Genomic DNA, 18678 nt, shown 5'->3' with positions numbered 1-18678 from the left:
CTGCATTTTGAAAGACAGTCTGTAATAACCCTCAGTCCACAGTTTCTAATATGTGCAGCCTCCAAAGGCTTTGTAATGGCTTTTCCCTCATGCGTTTCACACAGGGTTATGGGACTCACCTAATGAACCATCTGAAGGAGTACCACATCAAACACAACATTCTCAACTTTCTCACGTATGCAGATGAATATGCGATCGGCTACTTCAAAAAACAAGTAAGTCAATGTCAGAAATTACTCGGTGCAAGAAGTTAACATCTAGGAGTGATGAACTAAACAACTAGACATGACAAAGTAGTTGGATAAAATCCATAGTGCAATTTTATGTGTACGCTTTTCATCTGCAAAATGTGCTCCGTGTTCATCTTGTGTAATGAAATTGGCTTATAATGCATTTTACTTGATGGAATCATCTGAATATAGGTATATGGTATACTCTATAATTTGTCGAGTCTAAAACCCAGTAAAATATGGGTTGGTTGCTTCATTCATTCAGTTCCTCCACTGATTCTATAAGAAGTCTAGAGAAGGACCAGATGTACCTGTGGCAGACTAGAATTTACCTAACCCATGCTCACAGCTCCTCCTGATTTGAAGCATGAGGTTCAAATTCAGGAAAGATTTGATAGATTAAACAGGTGTCAACTAACTGGTCAGACGATAGAGTGAAGATGGTGTCAGGCTATTCTCAGAGATATATGACAATAGGACTAGAGGCAACAGACACAGGTTGGATCATGGGAAATTGCAACTAGATAGAAGAATTTTTTTTTTTTCTTCCTGTCATAAGCATGGTGAAGTACTAGAAAGGGTTGCCCAGAGAGGTTGTGGAACCTCTGCCCTTGGCAGTCTTCAAGACTGGACAACCTTGACCAACCAGATCTGATGAGAACCTGTGGTGAACAGGGATGGGGCTAGATGACCTTCTTAAGTCCCTTCCAACCTTGGCGGTTCTATAATTCTGTATATGAAACTGATACAATTTGCTCTTCACCTATTCAAAATGAATAAAAGCTGGGCTTGTGATACTGCTATCAGATCTGTGCAGACAGACCGTTTTCACGTCGGAAATGTCCTGTCCCCAGTTTGAAGGTGCTCAGTCTCCATGTAAGTCTGAAGCCTTTGATGGTAAATTTTGCATGGTTGGGTTCCTAATTTTTACTGAGGTTTCAATAGACACCACTGTAACAGAAGAATAAAATGCAGCCAAAGCAAGAGTCCTACACTGCTTTTTATTGTCTTGGTTAATTCTTTGTGTGCTTGTTTTTCAATTAGCTTTTGAACTATATGAAGACTGTAGTATAACTTTTGAACTTTTAATAGGATTTGTTATTTTATTTTTTCATTTGAAATACAAAAGTAAAAAAAAAAATCATTGTTTTTTCTGGCTATAAAATTACTGTCATCTCATGGACTTCAACAGCAACTTTCTTTGACTAATGACTACAGCACTGGCATCCTTTAATATTAAAATAGCAAATTTTTGAAAAAATCCAGGAAATTTGTCCACAGTAAAAATCTTTTCCTCTGTCTCTTTATATCCACTATCTCCCTTCTTTTCCTAGACATATAAGCAATTAACTATTCTTGTATCAGGTGACTCCCATGAGAAGGGGTTTGCAACACTATGAACCATGGTCTGTAACTCTTTCCATTGTATTGTCTGTATTTTAACATTATGATGAATTTGGTTCTAAATGATCATAGCATTGCAGTTAAAACAAATGTAGAAGGAAAATGGCTTCGTGACAACTTGAGTTTTGTTTTTTTTTTCTTCAGGGTTTCTCCAAAGACATAAAAGTACCAAAAGCAAAATATGTTGGCTACATCAAGGATTATGAGGGTGCTACATTAATGGGCTGTGAATTAAATCCAAGGATCCCCTACACAGAATTTTCTGTCATCATTAAAAAGCAAAAAGAGGTAAAGGCTGAAATGAAACTTTGAACATTATAGTCTATTCCGATGTTTAGAAACAATTCAGTCAGTGCCAGGTTGGGTCTCTTGTTTGCTTTAGTGCTTACAACATTGGAATGTATACTTTCAGTAGTTAGAATAATTCTTTCATTCAAGTCCTAGTGCCATAACTTTGCAGTTGAAGCATTAAATTCTACCTTACTAACTTTATGATAACAGAAGTGTTGAAAAAAAATTAACCTAAATTTTGTTATAGATGATAACTAAGAAAAATCTTGTGACATTGATTTGTTCTGCAGCTTTGTCAATTTTTTCTCCCACCCTGCCGCCCTCCGCCAATGACAGTAGTGTTCATTAGAGTGACTTTTGAATGGAGTGTTTCTACTGCATGTCCTGTATTTACTTGAAAGAGAGAGCATTATTATTATTATTATTATTTATTATGCCACTTAATATACAGATTAAGGATGGGCTGTCTCAAATTCCAGGCTGTCGCTCTGTGGAGTTTATGTGAGATGTTATTTATTTAGTCCATGATGAAATTCCATATAATAAGGCAGTTTATTAGCAAAACAATTAAGATGTTTCCAGTTGTGTTTAAATACCTTCCTTGGATTTTAAAGAAATACGGATTATAAGGATAATTTGTTCTTTCAAGGTTGGTCAAATTTCATGACTTTTTATTTTGTTAAAATGCTTCTTCATGGAACGATCATTCTCTTTCCAGTAGAACTATTTGGCCCATGCTTGCAGACAGACAGTATTTCAGTGCTATACATTTAGTTTACAGGGTTTCTTAACTTCACGTTGGGAAAGTTTTCATATGTCCATACAACGCAGATCATTATTTTTTCCCTTTCATTTCTGCTAGGTGGGGTTACTCTTCAGATCCCAGCCTACTGCTGGATATGTCATCTTTTCCTCAGGGATGGGATGTTGTGAGGGTGGGCGGATAGTGGACGTGTTTCCTGTAGCCCGTTACATCTCAGCCACACTTAACTGCAGTAATACAGTTCTAGGCCCAAACCATCAACACGTCGCTTCCAAAAACTTAAGTTAGTTTTTAAGATTTTGGCTCTGGGACTGCTTTATTAGCATATGTTATTTTGCATTCTTCACTCTCTCATTTGGTGGCATGCCCATATTGTTCCAAAGCACTTGGAGACACTCCACTTGGAGGTAAAGTGCCGTGGTCCTCCAGACATCTCATGTCTACCTTTATTAGACAGAAAGCTTGTTGTTATACACTGATCTATGCTGTTGTATCTTCTCTGAGAATAAATATATACACCTTTGGAAGTGCATCTTAGGATTGCCTGTTTGACACTCGAAACACAGATCAGGCTTTTTATTCTCCCTATTCCAAGGAAATTTAGAAATAGCCCTCACAGCCTGTAGCTTTATGAAGAATATTCGCTTATCTGCTCAAATCAAAAGCAATGAAAATGATACCTGAACATAAGTAGAATTTTGAATTTTGACAGTATGGATTACATACTGATTTGGTTTGCTGCTGATATTGGCCAGTAGTGAACATCAGACTTCTCTAGTCCTGTCCTGTTAGAAGTGAAGCTTTTCATGAGGTCTAAACTTTTACTTAAAGAATTAGAGTATATGCCCATGGCTGCTAAAACCACGTCACCCGACACTGGGTATTGGTCACAGACCACCATTTGTGAGTTTGCACTGTCTGATTTGTAGCTCATTTACAGTCAATAAAAATATGAAAAATCCCTTTATGCAAAGTTTTGTGACCTGCTGAATGTGAGTAATCAGTGTTACTGATTGAACGGCTTGTTTAATCAGGAAGAGCCACTAGTTCCTAAATTATAAGAAGGGTTTAAGGTGGATTTAACAATTAGTTTGAAAGTATTTTGACATTACGCTGGAATCTGGCCAGGGTGCTGTTGTATACTGTATTTCTCTTAACATTTGTAACCTCTGTTGAAAGTCTGATTTTTTTCTTTTCCTCCTCTTTGAGAGAAAATAATATGTGTGGGAGCATGAAAGTCCTTAAAAATAGAATATGTCCATCTTTATTATTTCCAAAGGAAAGAGTCTCTCAAACTGTGGCGGTCTGAATGGCAGCTCATTTGTTTACTCACAGTTATGTAGTAAGCTATTTTGAAAGTGGTCTATTCAGGGCACAAAGCTTAGGTAAGCATCTAAGTGTGTATCAAGAGCACCAAAACAAATTACTTAGAATTGAGGTAATGAGATCGCAAAGCAGAACCGAGTGTACCCCAGAACTGGAAAAGCCTTTCCTGGCATTTACAACCCAAGTAGAATTTTGGTTCTGAAGAGTGGCATCATTCTGACTTCCTCAAGAGAAAAATCTTCAGTAAGAGTATCTCTGACTGATGTCTAAGCAGCTCCTACAGGTATATGGTGACTTTGAAGTGAACCGATATTTCTAAAATTTTGGAATATGAACATGTATGTGCATTGAAATATGAGCATTGAGAAGCACCAGCTGTTAGAATTAGAGCCAGTTCCCAAACCTGCTTCCAGGAAGTTGCCTTCCCTGCCTCTGCTGCCACCTTCCCAGGAGCTGTGCAGCTTGTGATGGCTACAGCAAGCAAAGACTCCTTCTCTTCCAGATTTGTGCCTAAGTAGGCAGCTGGGAGACCTGGTAGGCTCATCTGCAGAACCAGTGTGCGGCCGGGTAGCTCACCCGTTACCAGCTTCAGTGGATCTATAAGGACCATAAGATTAGGAAGCGAGAGTGTTTCTGTTCATCAGCTTTGCATTAAGCCTCTGGGTTACTTTTGAGCAAATCGGTTATTTTTTTTTTGTTTTCTCTGCTGCTTTATTGCAGATCATTAAGAAGCTCATAGAAAGGAAACAAGCTCAGATACGAAAAGTTTATCCTGGCCTTTCTTGCTTCAAAGATGGAGTACGGCAGATTCCTATAGAAAGCATTCCTGGAATTAGTATGTATCAACCTCTTTTAATGTAGAACAGAAACAGAACAGCCCAAGAAAGGTCTAGGACTAGAAATACTAATGTAGTCATGTATTTCTTTTTGATTAAAATGTAATTGTTTCGGTGTGCTGATTTGATTTCTATGAAGATTGTTGTGTTTCCATTACAATTGCTGTCTTCGAGACTTCCCCAAGGCATCCCAGGCTGATCCTCTTTTATGTACATGTGCGTAATTTTATTTATATGTGATCCCTCTTTGATTTGTATTGCAATGTAGTCAGCGATTTCCCTCTGGCACCGCTGTTGTGCACTGCACTCCTGTACAAGGATGAGTTCTGTGCTAAACATGAACTTAGAGGGCAAAACAAAATTAGAACATTTAAGTATTATCTTTTGGGGGATTTTTTTTTTCAGCTGTGCTTTTCTGCAATTTATTCTCTGTCCCTACGGAATCAAATTGGATAACTTTGACATCATTATCTTTTACAGAGATTGTGGTAAAATACATATTCAATTACTGAAAAAATGTGTGTTTCTTGTAGGAATGTTTTTAGACTCTTTTCAGCAGTCTGGAGGAAGAGGCATGTAGGAAATTGAATGAGGCTGTAGGCTAGATGGTTGTGTTATTTATTAGGAGTAGCTTTTATTAAAACAAACCCATTTTACTGCAGCAGTGCTGAAATGGCTTATCTTTTTAGAGTTGCAATAACTCAGTTAATGTTTTGACCTACTGTAGTTCCCATGTAATCTCTCATGTTGTTGGTATACAGGAGAGACTGGCTGGAAACCAAGCGGAAAAGAAAGAGGGTAAGTGCTGCACAAAGTAAAATGATTAAGCAGTTTGGAGATGCCTTTGAGAAAAGTCTTTAAACAATGTCATTTGATATTTGCTTCCATCCACTGGAAAATACATAAATAATCTGCAAAGGCTGAGTTCTTAAGTATGTTTTGTTTTCTGTTTGTTTCTTGGGGTTTTTTTTTTTTTGCTTTTTGTTGGGGGGGGCTGGGGTGGATTTTGGGGTTGTTTTTTGGGGAGGTTTTTTGGTTTCATTTTTGTTTACATTTTATTTCTTCCATAAAATGCTTGAAACTTTGGAGTTGCTTTTAGGTAAGATGCACATCATATGAATGGAGATAAGTGATTCAAGCTAATCTTTTTGTATTCATATTTTCTTTCAAGTAAGGAGCCCAAGGATCCAGATCAACTTTACAGCACATTAAAAACCATCCTGCAGCAGGTGAAGGTGAGTGCTAGTTCTAATTTACCTTCTGTAAAGTTTTTGAAATGATTTCCAATATAGAGTTTCCATATTAGATACCTTTTTTCTTTACCAAAGAGCCATCAAAGCGCTTGGCCCTTCATGGAACCTGTGAAGAGAACAGAAGCTCCTGGATATTATGAAGTTATAAGGTTTCCCATGGGTAATGCCATTAACATTTTTTAAGTATAGAGTTTAAAAATCTTTATAGCTGGAGACATAGCAGATAAATTGTAATCTGATTGCTTTATTTTAAAAGATACGTGTTACTTGCAGCTGAATAGCTCGCAGCTCTGAAGTGCCAAGAGTACGATGCTGTCATTTGAAATTTATGACTGCTTGTGACCTTTGTGAAGCATCTATAGTGTATACATGTGAAATCTTAGTACGCCCTAGAGAGCCCTAGCAAGCTCTTAAACGGCACAGTCAGCTACAAGCTTTTGGAACTGAGCTGGTTTATGTGAGCTGTACGAATATGTTCTTGTGTGTGGTAACTGGTCATTGCAGATCCCACTGGTATGTTAAAAAATCTCAAGGCAAACTTTCAGGAACATCTGAGCATTTGAATTGCTTTAGAAAACAGATTTAAGCTTTCTAAATTACCTAGAGAAAACCTTTTCAAAAGTATCGGGGTTGTCTAATTAACTTTTAACAGTTTGCTCTAATTTAAGTTTAGGAAAATGCTTCATGCTACCGATTATAAGATAACTTTTATCTTTGTATTTTAGACATGCCAAAGTTGTCCAAGGTGGTTTATTTATTTATTTATTTAAATCATGCAGCTATTGTTTATGCGAGATTACTTGCAAAGGGAAGTACAAAACTGCTAATAACATTTTTCTTTGCTTTTGACTGCTGGGTCATATAAATTCAATGATGATTCAGTGCTGTTCTAAACAGAAGCTTGTTTTGATTTGTAATGCAGGAGATTTAAAACTGAATCCTGGCACTACTTCATTGTTTATGCAATACTCACCTCCATCTTTCTGATTACAGTTTCTGTACCTTTTAATGTTATTAGAGAATGAAATACAAGTTCGTTGGAGGCTACTATCAATCAGTTTTCTCAGGGAATTAAACTGTTTGTTCACGTTGTTTTGCATAGGTTCCTAGCCTGTGTATACCAATTTGGCTTAATGATTTGCTTTTATATTCAATTCATCATTTCCAAAAGAAAATATATGTGCACTTTATAAAACAGCAGCTGGCTTCCTGTATCCCTGACATAAATGTATTTTCTAGCAATGAAGAAAAAGAATGTTGACACCCTCCTGTGGCAGAGTTTTCTCCATCTCTTTTCTGAGCAGGGGCTAGGTCTAGATGGCTGTTTAATCTGAACGAGCGTTACAAAGAACTTACTGCCTGGGTTGGCAAACCCAAAGTAGGAATGTTGTTTGTCCTTTCCTTGTTCAGATGGATTACATTGGAGGTGGGGGCAGCAGCTCTCATTTTAGGATTAACCTGAGGTTTAGTTTTGCTTTGTTTTAGGAACCCAGCACAACTAAACCATGTTTTGATTCATGAGCAACTTCTGCTTGCTTTCTGTTCTCACGGCCATCGTGCTGATACTGTACAAGAATTGCTCAGACATAATTTCAATTAAAAAGAAACAGCATTGTCTTTTCTTATGCTACCAGATACAAGATATAGCATTTGTCTTTACATTTGCGTACAGCCTAAATTATACAATATTTGAGAGGTGTGGCTGTAGGTTTTTTTTACTACCTCCTAAGGTCAGTTCTCATGTGTAAACACTTTTTTCCCCTGTTTTAAGTGCTCTTTCAGCTGCTTATTTTCAAAAAATACTGTTTGGCAGCTTTTTGCCTTTTCATCTGCAATACAAAAGCTGTATGGCTGGGTGACAGATGGAGCCAAACTTTCACTGTAGTTAGAGAACAGTTTAACTGACCAGCCAGGCAACGTTTGCTTTAGGGTGAGCTGAACAGCCTTCTCAGTTGGATGCTGTAATTAGACTATGGATATCTAGTTTAGATGTAGGCACCTAAATTTCAGACTTAATGGGAGCTGAATGAGCCTTTACTTTTGCAAAATACTGTGCAACACTAGTGAATGGCAAGTTATATATCACTGGAAGAGGTATTTGAGAGTATCCATCAAACTTTTCTTAAATAATCTCCTCTTTTCAATTTGACAGAGGTTTTCTCTATTTTACCGGTCAGATCTCTCTTAAAACAAAACAAAAAAAAAAACCAAAGCAAAGCAAAAATACCCACAACTGTATTTTTAAATCTTAAGTTTTAAAGTTTAATTCCTTTGCATTGGAGGTCTTTGATCTCTGCTTTCCTTGCAATACTTGTTGGCAGTAAGTCTTCTCCATTTCAGCTGTTTCTGTTACAGTTTCACAAAGGTGCTGCTGAAGCCTGGCTCAAGCATTGCTAAAAAAATAGTTGTTAGAGCATCTGAGGTGAGAAAAGCCAAGGCATCCAGCACACCTCTCACTACTTCTATTCCTGTACTCACCCCTAGAGCACTTGTAATGTAGACAAAATTTTTAAATGCTTGATAAGAATTACTGGGAAGGCGACTGTGTGGAGAACACTGAGATGATTTCTGTATTTGATGGATTTTAGCATAAAAGAAAACATTTCTTAAAGAATGTTCTGTAAGTAAAGGTTTTTCATGATGTACTGAAGGCAGGAGATATCTGTTCTCACGTGACTCTCTTTAAGAGAGATACATAACTATAAGCTTTGAAGATGAAATTAAAATATATGTAGAGTGTGGAATGACCTTATGCTTTTTTCAAAGCTGCAAGTGCTGCTCGTAGTATAGACAGATGTCTCGTCTCTGCTGTGGTCACACAGAAGTGAGGATTTTAGGTTAACATATGTGTTTTGTAGTTTGAATCTTTGTTTATACAGGCCTCCTCCAGCAGAGCTGACCACAGCTTTGCCTCACAGAGCAGTGAGAGGAGAGGTAGGGACACCTCATAGCCACTGAAAACTCAGAGAAGTATGAGAACACAAAACAATGCTGCTTTAATCTTTTAAAGAAGTAAAAACAAACTCTGCACAAAATCATTCTTAGAGTGAAAAATTGCTTAGTTCCAAGGGCTCAATTGCCGTTGAAGCAAAAAAAAGGACTGCGTCTTACCTTAGATGAAGGCAATTGGGAATTCCAATTCCTAGCTTTGCCAGCTCATTTTAAATGGCAAATCAGTCTAAAGCAATATTGCATACAAAAAGTATTTGAATCAAACGCTGTTAATCTATTTTTCTTCTGTACAGATCTCAAAACAATGAGTGAGCGACTCAAGAATAGGTACTACGTGTCTAAGAAATTATTCATGGCAGACTTGCAGCGAGTCTTTACAAATTGCAGAGAGTACAACCCCCCCGAGAGTGAATACTACAAATGTGCCAATATACTGGAGAAATTCTTCTACACAAAAATTAAAGAAGCTGGATTAATTGACAAGTGACACTGTCTCTTTTACAACCAATCAGTGTGCCTACTTTGTGGGCAGGGAAAGCCGTTGTATATCTGAGTTGTGGGACTTTAAGGTTTCAAGAAACTTCTGTTTAATACGTAGCACTTTTAAAAAAAACCCTTTTAGTTTTGCAAACATGTATTATACTGAACTTACAAAAATTATTTTATTAAAATGCTTTATAATGTATTTAATTATGGAAAATTTCTTTTGTGTGCCCATTACAGTATGTTCATAGTAAGTTTATCAGCTACAGCCTCAGAAACCCCACAAAACCTGTGGGAGATTGCACATGTTTGGGAATATGAAGAAAATTCTCAGACAACAGATGTTATAGCTTACCTAATGTAGTACCTATTTGATAAAGTTTTATTATTTTTTTTCCAGTAAAAAAGAAAACAGTAAGGGAAAACAACAGTTGGGGGGGGGGGGGTCTGAAACACTTGTTTCTTTGTAGAGTCTTTTTATAAGATATTATTTTTTAAAAGAAACACTCAGCTGGTTGAGAAGCTGTGAGAGAAGAGCAGCCAGTTCTGAAAAAGGACTGCCTGCAATCTTTGATAGATGCAAGTTTTTCTATTCATTTTGGGGTTTGATAAATATTTTACCTGCGAATTGTAATCTCATAACCACTATTAAAAAAAAAATAAATAAATACCTGGCTAGATGTGTAATGTCATAGAGACTTGGCTTATGCAGGACATAAGTACCCAAAATAACTTCAGAGAATCTGATTTGCATATACTCGACAATTTCAATTGGCTGAGTAGAGTTAAGGTTTTGATGCAGTTCATGATCCACCCTATTTACTGCTCTTCACTGATAAATTCTTTAGATTAGTCAGCAGAGAGAAGACTATTCCTCACAAAAAGACATCAACATATGACAGCTTCTAGCTTATATGCTTGGCTCTGTGGTAAACTGGATTTTCTACCAAGCTTTATTGTAAATGCTTATTAACTGTGATTATTTAGACCCAGGAACATCTTAACATTTTACAACTCGTGTTAGTATATCTTCAAATTGAGCACTTATATATATATAATATATATATATTTTGCTGCTTACACTACATTTAAGAGGTACACCTAACTTCCTAATGGAGATCCAAAAGTTTTCACTTGACATTTTCTAATTAGAGTTTGTAACTGTAAATTATAATTGCTTTTGTGAAAAACAGATTTAACTTTCATTCTTGGTGTTTTATATTTACAGATGTTACACTGGTAAAAGTCAGTAGCTGTAAGACTAAAAAAAAAAAAAAAAAACAAACAATCAATCCTGTGCTGTGTCAAAGAATAGAATTCCTGCAAAATGCCTGTGCAATGTTAAATCACAAGTCGATTCAGCAAGTAGATGTCAGGAACTACCTGGAAGTAGTAAATGTGGTACACAAGGTATTAAAAATGTTAACACTAGACTTGCCATAGTGTTTTGTATAAGATTAGTCTGACCTACATTTGGATCTATAACAAAGGTACAGTGAGTATTTTTTTTTTAAATAGCCAATACTGGATGCTATAATCCTGTTTTGTAGATTGGGCCTACAGATGCACCTGTTAAGCTTGGTATCCTGTGAAATTTTGTTATTTTCAGAGTAGATTTTCTTACCGTCTTTCAATCAGATTGTCTCTTCTATATTGAAACATTTGTTTTCTAATTTAAGAATTAATATTTTCATAGATACTGTGCAATAAAGTTACAGTAGGATATGTGGTTTTGCAAATGCTTTAACAGCTGATGAACTTTACATTTGTAAAATTAATATATTGTACTGGTACAGAATAGTTTTAAATTATATATGTACAAAACTCTACTTATTTTGGTCTCTTTTTTCATTAATTAGTTCTTGCACTACAACTATAAACACCGAAGCAATTTCACAACTGAGCCCAGTGAAGCTGCAGGAGTGCAATTAGCACATCTGCCAGGTACACTAGAAAATACACAAAAAAGCCTCAGACTTCACTGGGAGGCTGGTGTGCTGAGCATTCCAAGTAGCATTCCCAGCTGCATACACACTGAGCTACAGTGCTGTTGCTCCAGTCTCTTCAACATCTCAAAAAAATTCTTTGATTTAGCTATTCAAAAATTTTGATTTTTTCACCTCAAAACATGCTGATATTTTCTCGTTGTCTAGTAGAGTCCTTTATTCACAAGACAAAATTTACATAGGAGCAAACTAGAGCCCATTTTGAGCTTGTACTTACCTACTTTCACCATGATGTTACTCAGATCGTACACTTACTTTGCATACGATAAGCAAACCCCACACCTGTCCAATACCTGACAGGTATTTAGAGGGTATGAAGAAGTTCCCCCCCACCCCATCCACTAAGATTTAGTCCTGTGCCCCTACTGCATAGAAGTGTAGCAAGCAGTGGTCCAAAGAGACTTAGCCTTTTTCCTGGACACTTCTAGGTGAGCTGGACTCAGACTCTTCAGAAAAACACACCAGACCCACCACATTTACCTTGGGCTGCTCTGCTATCCCTGATGAACAGCTGTTACAGGTTGGGTTGCTGAAAGAGTTACATCATTCTGCTTAAGTTCCTGTAGTACTCAAGAGTTTCAGAAGGAAGAGGGTAAGGCCCAGAGCTAGAATTTTAGGGTCCCAATGGAAGGTTAAGCTTCAGTTCCACATCCAAAGGCTGTGTTGTAACCAAGTATCTTCAAATACTCAGTAGCTACAGCTTTTATTATTACTGCTGAGAAAATCATGTTAAGACATTGCCAGTACAACAGTAATTAACACTACACATTTTTATTACAGAAAGTGAAAGGTCTTACACTTGTTCAAGTGGGACAAGCAAGACAGGCAATTTTGCAAGACAAAAAAACCCCTGTATTCTGGTACTTTCCCATTATTTATTTTGAATGTCACATAATTAAGTTCAAGATTTGCTTTGTTCCTATCTGGTTAAGTCACATTCACAGCAGTACCAACCAACACTATTTGCTACTTTTGAGAGCTCCAGCTACATAATCAAATTACAACTGGCAGTCTGGTTTCTGAACAATGCTTATGCTGCATAAAATGGGGGGAGGAGGATGGTGGCTTGGAGCATGCCCACAGCTGACACTGCTACCCTTTAAAGCAACTACCAAAACCGTGCAAAAAAGAACAGCAACCCACTCCAAACTGTTTCTGAAGATGTTTATTATGAGCTTCAATATGAAACTACAACCATTACATAAACAAGATCTCTACAAGCATTATTAACCCCCCCCCCAAAAAAAAACCCCCACAAAACCATTTGATCTTAAGTGCCTGAAGTTCACCTTTGCCAACCACTGTGAGATGAAGCAGGATATAAGTCACATAATTACAGTCACTATCTTTTCCATCAGATATTTCTGATATATTCAGATCCATGATGTAGGAATGCCTTCTCTCAAAAGAGTTTGAATGGCATCACCCTAGTTCTAAAAGTAGTCTTGTGTCTTCTATATCATTAAAAACAAGTCACTGGATTAAAAACAAAGCCCCTTAATTTTATATCCTTAATATTAGACACCTAGAAATAGTTGCATATTTGTGTAAGATACTGTGCAACAAGTTTCCTGGATGAAAGATTTCCTTTGTGATAGCAAAACATGCTCACTCCACAACCAGAAGTCTCAACGACAACCCACAAATTTCTCGTTGTATTTTGACAGAGATTCTTTAAGAGAATGGTGTTTAGCATCTTTTTTCTGCTTGAAAATTGGAGAATTCAGAAAGTTTGTATCTGTAAATGGATCACCTCTTCTGAGTTTCCTGTAAAAAAAACCAAAAAAAACAACCCACACAAAAAACCAAAAAAAGGCAAAATTAAGTTTTGTTTCCCACCTCACTTAAAACATAAACTTTCAGCTATTAAGTTCAATTTCACATGAACTATTTTGTATTTATTAACCTCTCTTTGAATGTTTTGTTAAGAACTCGTTTCCAATATTTAAAATAATCCCCTCAAATCCTCCAACTGACGGAACATCACAAACTTTATATCAAACTGGAAAGTAAAACACCTACCCTGCAATACTTGGTTCTTTATAGCTCACGGTAAGAGTACAACTTCGCTTGCGTTTTGGAGATCGTGGTACTTCACCTTCTGGGACAACAGGCACATTCCCAGTGCTGGGGAGCAATGAAGCGGTATTGGTAACATCACAAAGATGTCCACGAGATGGCTCAGCAGGCTGCCCTGGGAAAAGATAAGGCACATTTAAGACAATTTAGGCTAGCTAGCTTAAAAGAGAAGTCAGTGAGCGTACTAGATGTGAAGTAACTCTCAGCTATAACTATTATCTTCATCTTTCCTCTTAAGTAAGAGTGCATAAGAGGATCAACATGTATTCAGGATTTTAATTCAGAAAAATAGATTAACACTAAGCAGTGCCAGGCACAGCATGATTTGTTATTCCACTTCTCTCGCAATTTATACTCTCATTCTCCTCTTTTTCCCCTCAGCTTTAATACATCATTAAAACACATCTAAAAACACAGTATTAATTAATTGATGACCAATTTCTTAAACAAAACATATCTTTAATTCCAATTTCTGCTGAGGAAAAGAAAAAGTGGACAAAAGAAAGAATCCAATGATTTTTATAACATTATTCTTTTTATATTTATTAAAAAAAAGCACCTAAATCCCTAAACAATGTTCTCTCTCAATGAAACAAAACCAATTACAGAACACTTTCTGCACTTACCGATAGATTTGTCACTTGATTTATTGCTTTCAGTCTCTCTTTCATTATGGAGTTTCTGCTCACGCTGTGCCAAACATCTTTTAGACCTTGGCCTTACGTGGACTGGCAATGTATCTGTCTCGTCTACTGAACTTTTCCTTTTTTTTGATTTACTCTTATAAGGTTCATAGAGGCTATCATCTGAATCTTCTTCCATATCGCTTGACTCGATGGTATTAGTTTCAGATATGTTGTCTTTGTCATCCACATCAGTATCTGTGTCATTCACCTTATTTTGCCGAAAAGGTGTAACATGGACACTCTCTTCAAAATGAAAGTCATAAGCATCACTGGAGCCACCCAAGAAATCCAGCTTTTCTGTGGATGCCTCTTTACCCCGTCCTTTTTTTGGTCTTTGTCTGGAAGTATTTTTAGGCTTTCCCAGTTTTTCCTTCCGATGCTTCTCTTTCCTTACTTGAGAGTCTTCTCTGCTTTTACACTCACGTTGTTTAAGATCAGAATTATTGTCCAAGTTGAAACATGCAGTCTCAGAATCTACCTGCGTTAACACCAGCTCTGAACGCATCTTGTTTTCATTCAACTGAGAAATATCTGAATTTATGTTTTCTACAGTACCCTTCTCTAGACTTTCCTCAAGTCTAATTTCATCCTGTTTAGAAAGCTCTCTTGTTGAATCAGGTGCTTCTGAATGGTCCAAGACACTAGTGCAAAGTTCATTGTGATGTCTCATCTTTGAATATCGACGCCTGGTGGACACACTTTTTGGTAACACATTACCAAATCCATCCTCTCCACTTGAAGAAACATTTTCCAGCTCTGACCCTACGTTGTCCAGATGAACATCAGATGTTTGCCCTTGTAATTGAAGAGAAAAATCATATTAAAGCTAAATACTAACAAGCTGGAAAGGTTTTGTGCAAATTCTGAACCTGTCAAAAGTTAAGACAGGTTAGAATTTTCTCCACGGATTTGTATAAACCAGTATATGGCAATCAAGATAAGCTCTGTTTCATACAGCTTCCAGACAGAAAGCAGTTAAATACAGTACATTAGGATTTTCCTCTAAACTGTTCTGTTTGGAAAGGTTATCTACAGGTCATTTATTTTTCTGAGGATTTTGTTTTGTTAACAGTTGTTTATTCTTTAAATGATAATGCATGACACTAAAGATGAATTTCCTCTGTTGAGCTGTTTGGTAGATAGCGAAACCAGATTGCAGCTATATAGAAGACAAAACATTTTCAAATTTCTCCCCCATTTTGCTAGACATCTTCACTCAAAAAGTTTACCAGTTGCCAACATTAATATCTAACTTTTATGATAATAAGTGGAAAATTAGTTGACAGTTACTTCAAAAGCAGTAATTAGGTTTTAAATTTATACTCACACTTTTTTTTTCCTGATTCAGAATACAGCAATGTCTAATACTTTGATTTAGTTACCTTTGTCTGGAACTATTTTGATTAAGGAAATGGCATTGTCCAATTCCTCACAGATCTCTGACACAGGATGAGCCAGCTCATTTCTGTCACAATCAGCCTCCATCCCACTTGGAAGTGCTTGATCATCTCCATTAGCAGACTGTAGAGGTCCTCTAGAGAAAATACCAAAGGTAGTATTTACTGAACAGCAATATATTTTATGACAATGAATGACTTCATTACATTGGATTTCTTCCCTTTTTCTAGTCAACCAGAAAATTAAGCTTACTGTAACAGGATTTTCAAATATAAATAGACATTAATAAAAGATACTTACACTGAACTTACTTGTCCTATGACACTGGAACTATTTTCAGGAACAGAAGAAAGCACACTCTGATTCTGTCAACAAAATAAATCTCACTGTAACTAAATAGCTGAAACAAGCTTGTACTACATGCAAATTTTAGACAAAAACCAATTACCCACAGAAGGGCCAAAGAGGCCCTTGACTCTTTCTTTCTGGCTGGCTAACACAGAGTGCTATGGGATCTCACATACTCAGCTCCTGCAAGTCAGCACATTCATCACCAGCCTAGTCATACAGACAGTGGACAGATGAAGGAACTGTGAGGATGGTACAGGAAACAAGATGCTAAACCACAGAAAATCAGGGTGCCTCTACCATCTCGTAGCAGAGCCTCAGTCCCACTAACAATCTACTACACACTCCCACAGTTGGACCCCATGCGATACTGGAAACTGTGGGGACTAGTCATACTTCCAAACTAAGGCTCAAATCTCAAAAACTATGTACACCTATACTAGAAGGAATAAGGGGAAGAACTAACAGAAACCCTGCCCCTCAAGAGGAAAAGGTACTTACCACACCTACGGAACACAAATTCTTTGCTGGGCCAAGGAGATCAATTGAGTCCAGTAAATTCTGAGAAACTTTTGAAATTATCTCATTCAAGGCTGACAGTTGATTCTAATGGACAAAGGAAGGACAATAACACTGTTACTGTCATACTCTAGTATCAACGACCAATGTAATAACTTCTTACCAGTATTATGAGATACTGTCAGGTATCTTCAACTGTGATAATAAAATTCACAGGAGATAGATTTCAATTAAAGAAGAAAAGACTAGCCACAAATATTTAGTTAACAACCAAATCAGGTGAAAATATGAAAAAACTGGTTCTATATATTGAGTCAGTTTTTAATGAAACATTTAAGATCTTAAAGATGTATCAGTGGATTGGTGCAGATTCTGATGCTCAGCTTCACTAAATCATAAAGTTATTATTAAAAATACCTCAACAAGTCCTTGTGCTTGCTTGAACCTAAGATTTCTTTGCAAGTCAAACATCTGAACCTTCAGATCTTGATATTCTTGCCTTAAATGAAGAATGGTAGCCTGGGCATCCCTCAGTTTGAGCTTTTCTTCTTGCAAAGCCAGAGCTAGAGCTCTGTTATTTGCTTGGATGCTCTTCATTTGCACGGAGCTGTTGGCTGCAACAGAACAGTGAGTATTTCAATTTGGTTTAAAAAAAAAAAAGTGAAAAGTATTAAGATATTTAAGCATCTTACTTGCTATTTTGCACTTTACAGTGGAGATCTGGCTAATTTTACCCAGCCGTGTCCATTTCTGATTTCTTTTCTCTTTCATTCGTTCTTTTATATCACCCAGACTGTCTTTGAAGGGCTTTTTCAAATATACAGCCATCTTCTACCTTGAGAAATATAAAGGGTGAAGAACTCATTAAGCTGGTATTGCACAGTGCTCCCCAAGGCCAAAAGAAAAGGAATAGAAAAACAAAAGTAAAGTTTATGTTATTCTAAAGTTGCACATACAAGAGACCCACAAATACGAAAAGACACACAGCTGTGGTCATTTTCAAAACAATTTTGGCAACATGGCTGCTGTCACTGTTGCCGATTACCCGAACGGCAAACCGCACGGTGTGCGCGGCGATGACCAGGCCCAGGCCTCTAAACACCCACACGGCGGGGGTGGTACGACGGTATGGTGGGGGGGAGTACCCGAGGTGTCGGAAGAGGGTCCCCGACTCCTCTAACGCTGAAGCAAGACCCTCATGACACACACCCACCGACCGACCAGCCGTACCTCCTCAGAAAGGCGTATACCCCACCGGGCACCTCCCACGCACGGCCGCGGCTGCCCGAGCCCCAGGCGGAGGCGATACCGCCCCGGCCGCCCCCGAGCCCCGCCAGCAGCGGACGGCGCTCGCCTGGCGTCCCCCGCAGAGCCCCGGCTCGCCCGACAACGGCGGCGACTGCTGACCGCGCGCTCGGCCTCGGAGGGGCGGCAGGACGTCCCCGCGCGCGGCCGGACAGTTAGCACCGCTCCCCCGACGTTCAAAAACCGCCGCCGCGCTCTCGCATTGGTGGGACCGGCGTGTGACGTCACAACACGGCCGCCGCGCTCATCCGGGCCTCGCGTTTAGGCCCCGCCCGTCGCAGGGGTGCCGGACGTTCTGCCCCTCCCGCGCGTGAGCCCGGCCCAGGCTCGCCCCGCCCCCGGCAGCCCTCGGCTGAGGCGGCGGCTCCCTACGGAGCCGGTGTGCCTTCCCGCAGGCGGTTGCGGCCATTAGCGGCGCCACAGGCAGCCCCGGCACCCCCAAACCCCGACCCGGGGCCCCGGCTGAAATCGGGCTGACGCACCCGATGGGCCCCGCCGCGGCTCTCACCCCGAGTCGTGCGTTCACCTGCGCCACCTCAGCTGCCAGAGGGGAAAAACACAGAGGCAGAACAGCAGCTGTTTATTAAATAGCGAAACTAGGAGGCAAAAGCCATTAGTCTTAGATATTTTACTCACAGCAGTTGCTTGCTGCAGCAGTAGCAAGATAAGCCTTTCCCGCTGTCCCTGGACCACGCTTCTTGGAGAGTGCCTAACTCTAGCTGTTGCAGTTTGAAATGAAAATCCTACAAAAGCTGCAGAATTAAACCTGTTTCCCAACACTTAGTTTATGAAAGAAACT

The 18678-nt window shown here is 38.5% G+C and overlaps 2 protein-coding genes across 4 annotated transcripts in view; one reads left to right on the top strand and one right to left on the bottom strand.

Moving 5' to 3' along the window:
* KAT2B (lysine acetyltransferase 2B) overlaps positions 1-10206 on the top strand; it is a 44402-nt gene extending 34196 nt beyond the window's left edge. The window contains exons 12-18 of one of the 3 annotated variants that reach the window (XM_054815321.1): positions 105-215; positions 1779-1922; positions 4735-4849; positions 5612-5648; positions 6022-6085; positions 6179-6263; positions 9349-10206. In XM_054815321.1, the coding sequence (XP_054671296.1) occupies positions 105-215; positions 1779-1922; positions 4735-4849; positions 5612-5648; positions 6022-6085; positions 6179-6263; positions 9349-9542 (750 nt within the window). In that variant the 3' untranslated portion in view covers positions 9543-10206. Of the gene's footprint in view, positions 1-104; positions 216-1778; positions 1923-4734; positions 4850-5611; positions 5649-6021; positions 6086-6156; positions 6264-9348 lie in introns of all 3 variants that reach the window. The other 2 variants (XM_054815322.1, XM_054815323.1) reach the window with 2 other exon arrangements.
* Positions 10207-12782: 2576 nt separating this feature from the next.
* On the bottom strand, positions 12783-18011 carry SGO1 (shugoshin 1). The gene is made up of 9 exons (XM_054816443.1): positions 17805-18011; positions 17267-17409; positions 16992-17188; positions 16557-16661; positions 16008-16072; positions 15692-15843; positions 14250-15104; positions 13567-13738; positions 12783-13311 (listed from the first exon to the last, which is right to left on the bottom strand). The coding sequence occupies exons 2-9, from the start codon at positions 17400-17402 to the stop codon at positions 13173-13175; spliced, it is 1821 nt and encodes a 606-aa protein (XP_054672418.1). The 5' UTR covers positions 17403-17409; positions 17805-18011; the 3' UTR covers positions 12783-13172.
* Between the last annotated feature and the right edge of the window lie 667 nt (positions 18012-18678).

This window comes from Grus americana, chromosome 2 (assembly GCF_028858705.1).
Source record: "Grus americana isolate bGruAme1 chromosome 2, bGruAme1.mat, whole genome shotgun sequence".
Classification (NCBI taxonomy): domain Eukaryota; kingdom Metazoa; phylum Chordata; class Aves; order Gruiformes; family Gruidae; genus Grus; species Grus americana.
The sequence above is the reverse complement of the archived record's forward strand: the minus strand, read 5'-3'. Positions and strand labels throughout refer to the sequence as shown.

What these genes read in the sequence shown, in the direction of transcription:
- SGO1 (XM_054816443.1), bottom strand. Translation starts at nt 17,402, where the DNA reads ATGGCTGTATATTTGAAAAAGCCCTTCAAAGACAGTCTGGGTGATATA. An exon ending in ATTTGTGTTCCGTAGGTGTG is followed by an intron (nt 16,073 to 16,556) that starts GTAAGTACCTTT and finishes TTTTGTTGACAG; the next exon opens with AATCAGAGTGTGCTTTCTTC. An exon ending in CAAAATAGTTCCAGACAAAG is followed by an intron (nt 15,105 to 15,691) that starts GTAACTAAATCA and finishes TTCAATTACAAG; the next exon opens with GGCAAACATCTGATGTTCAT.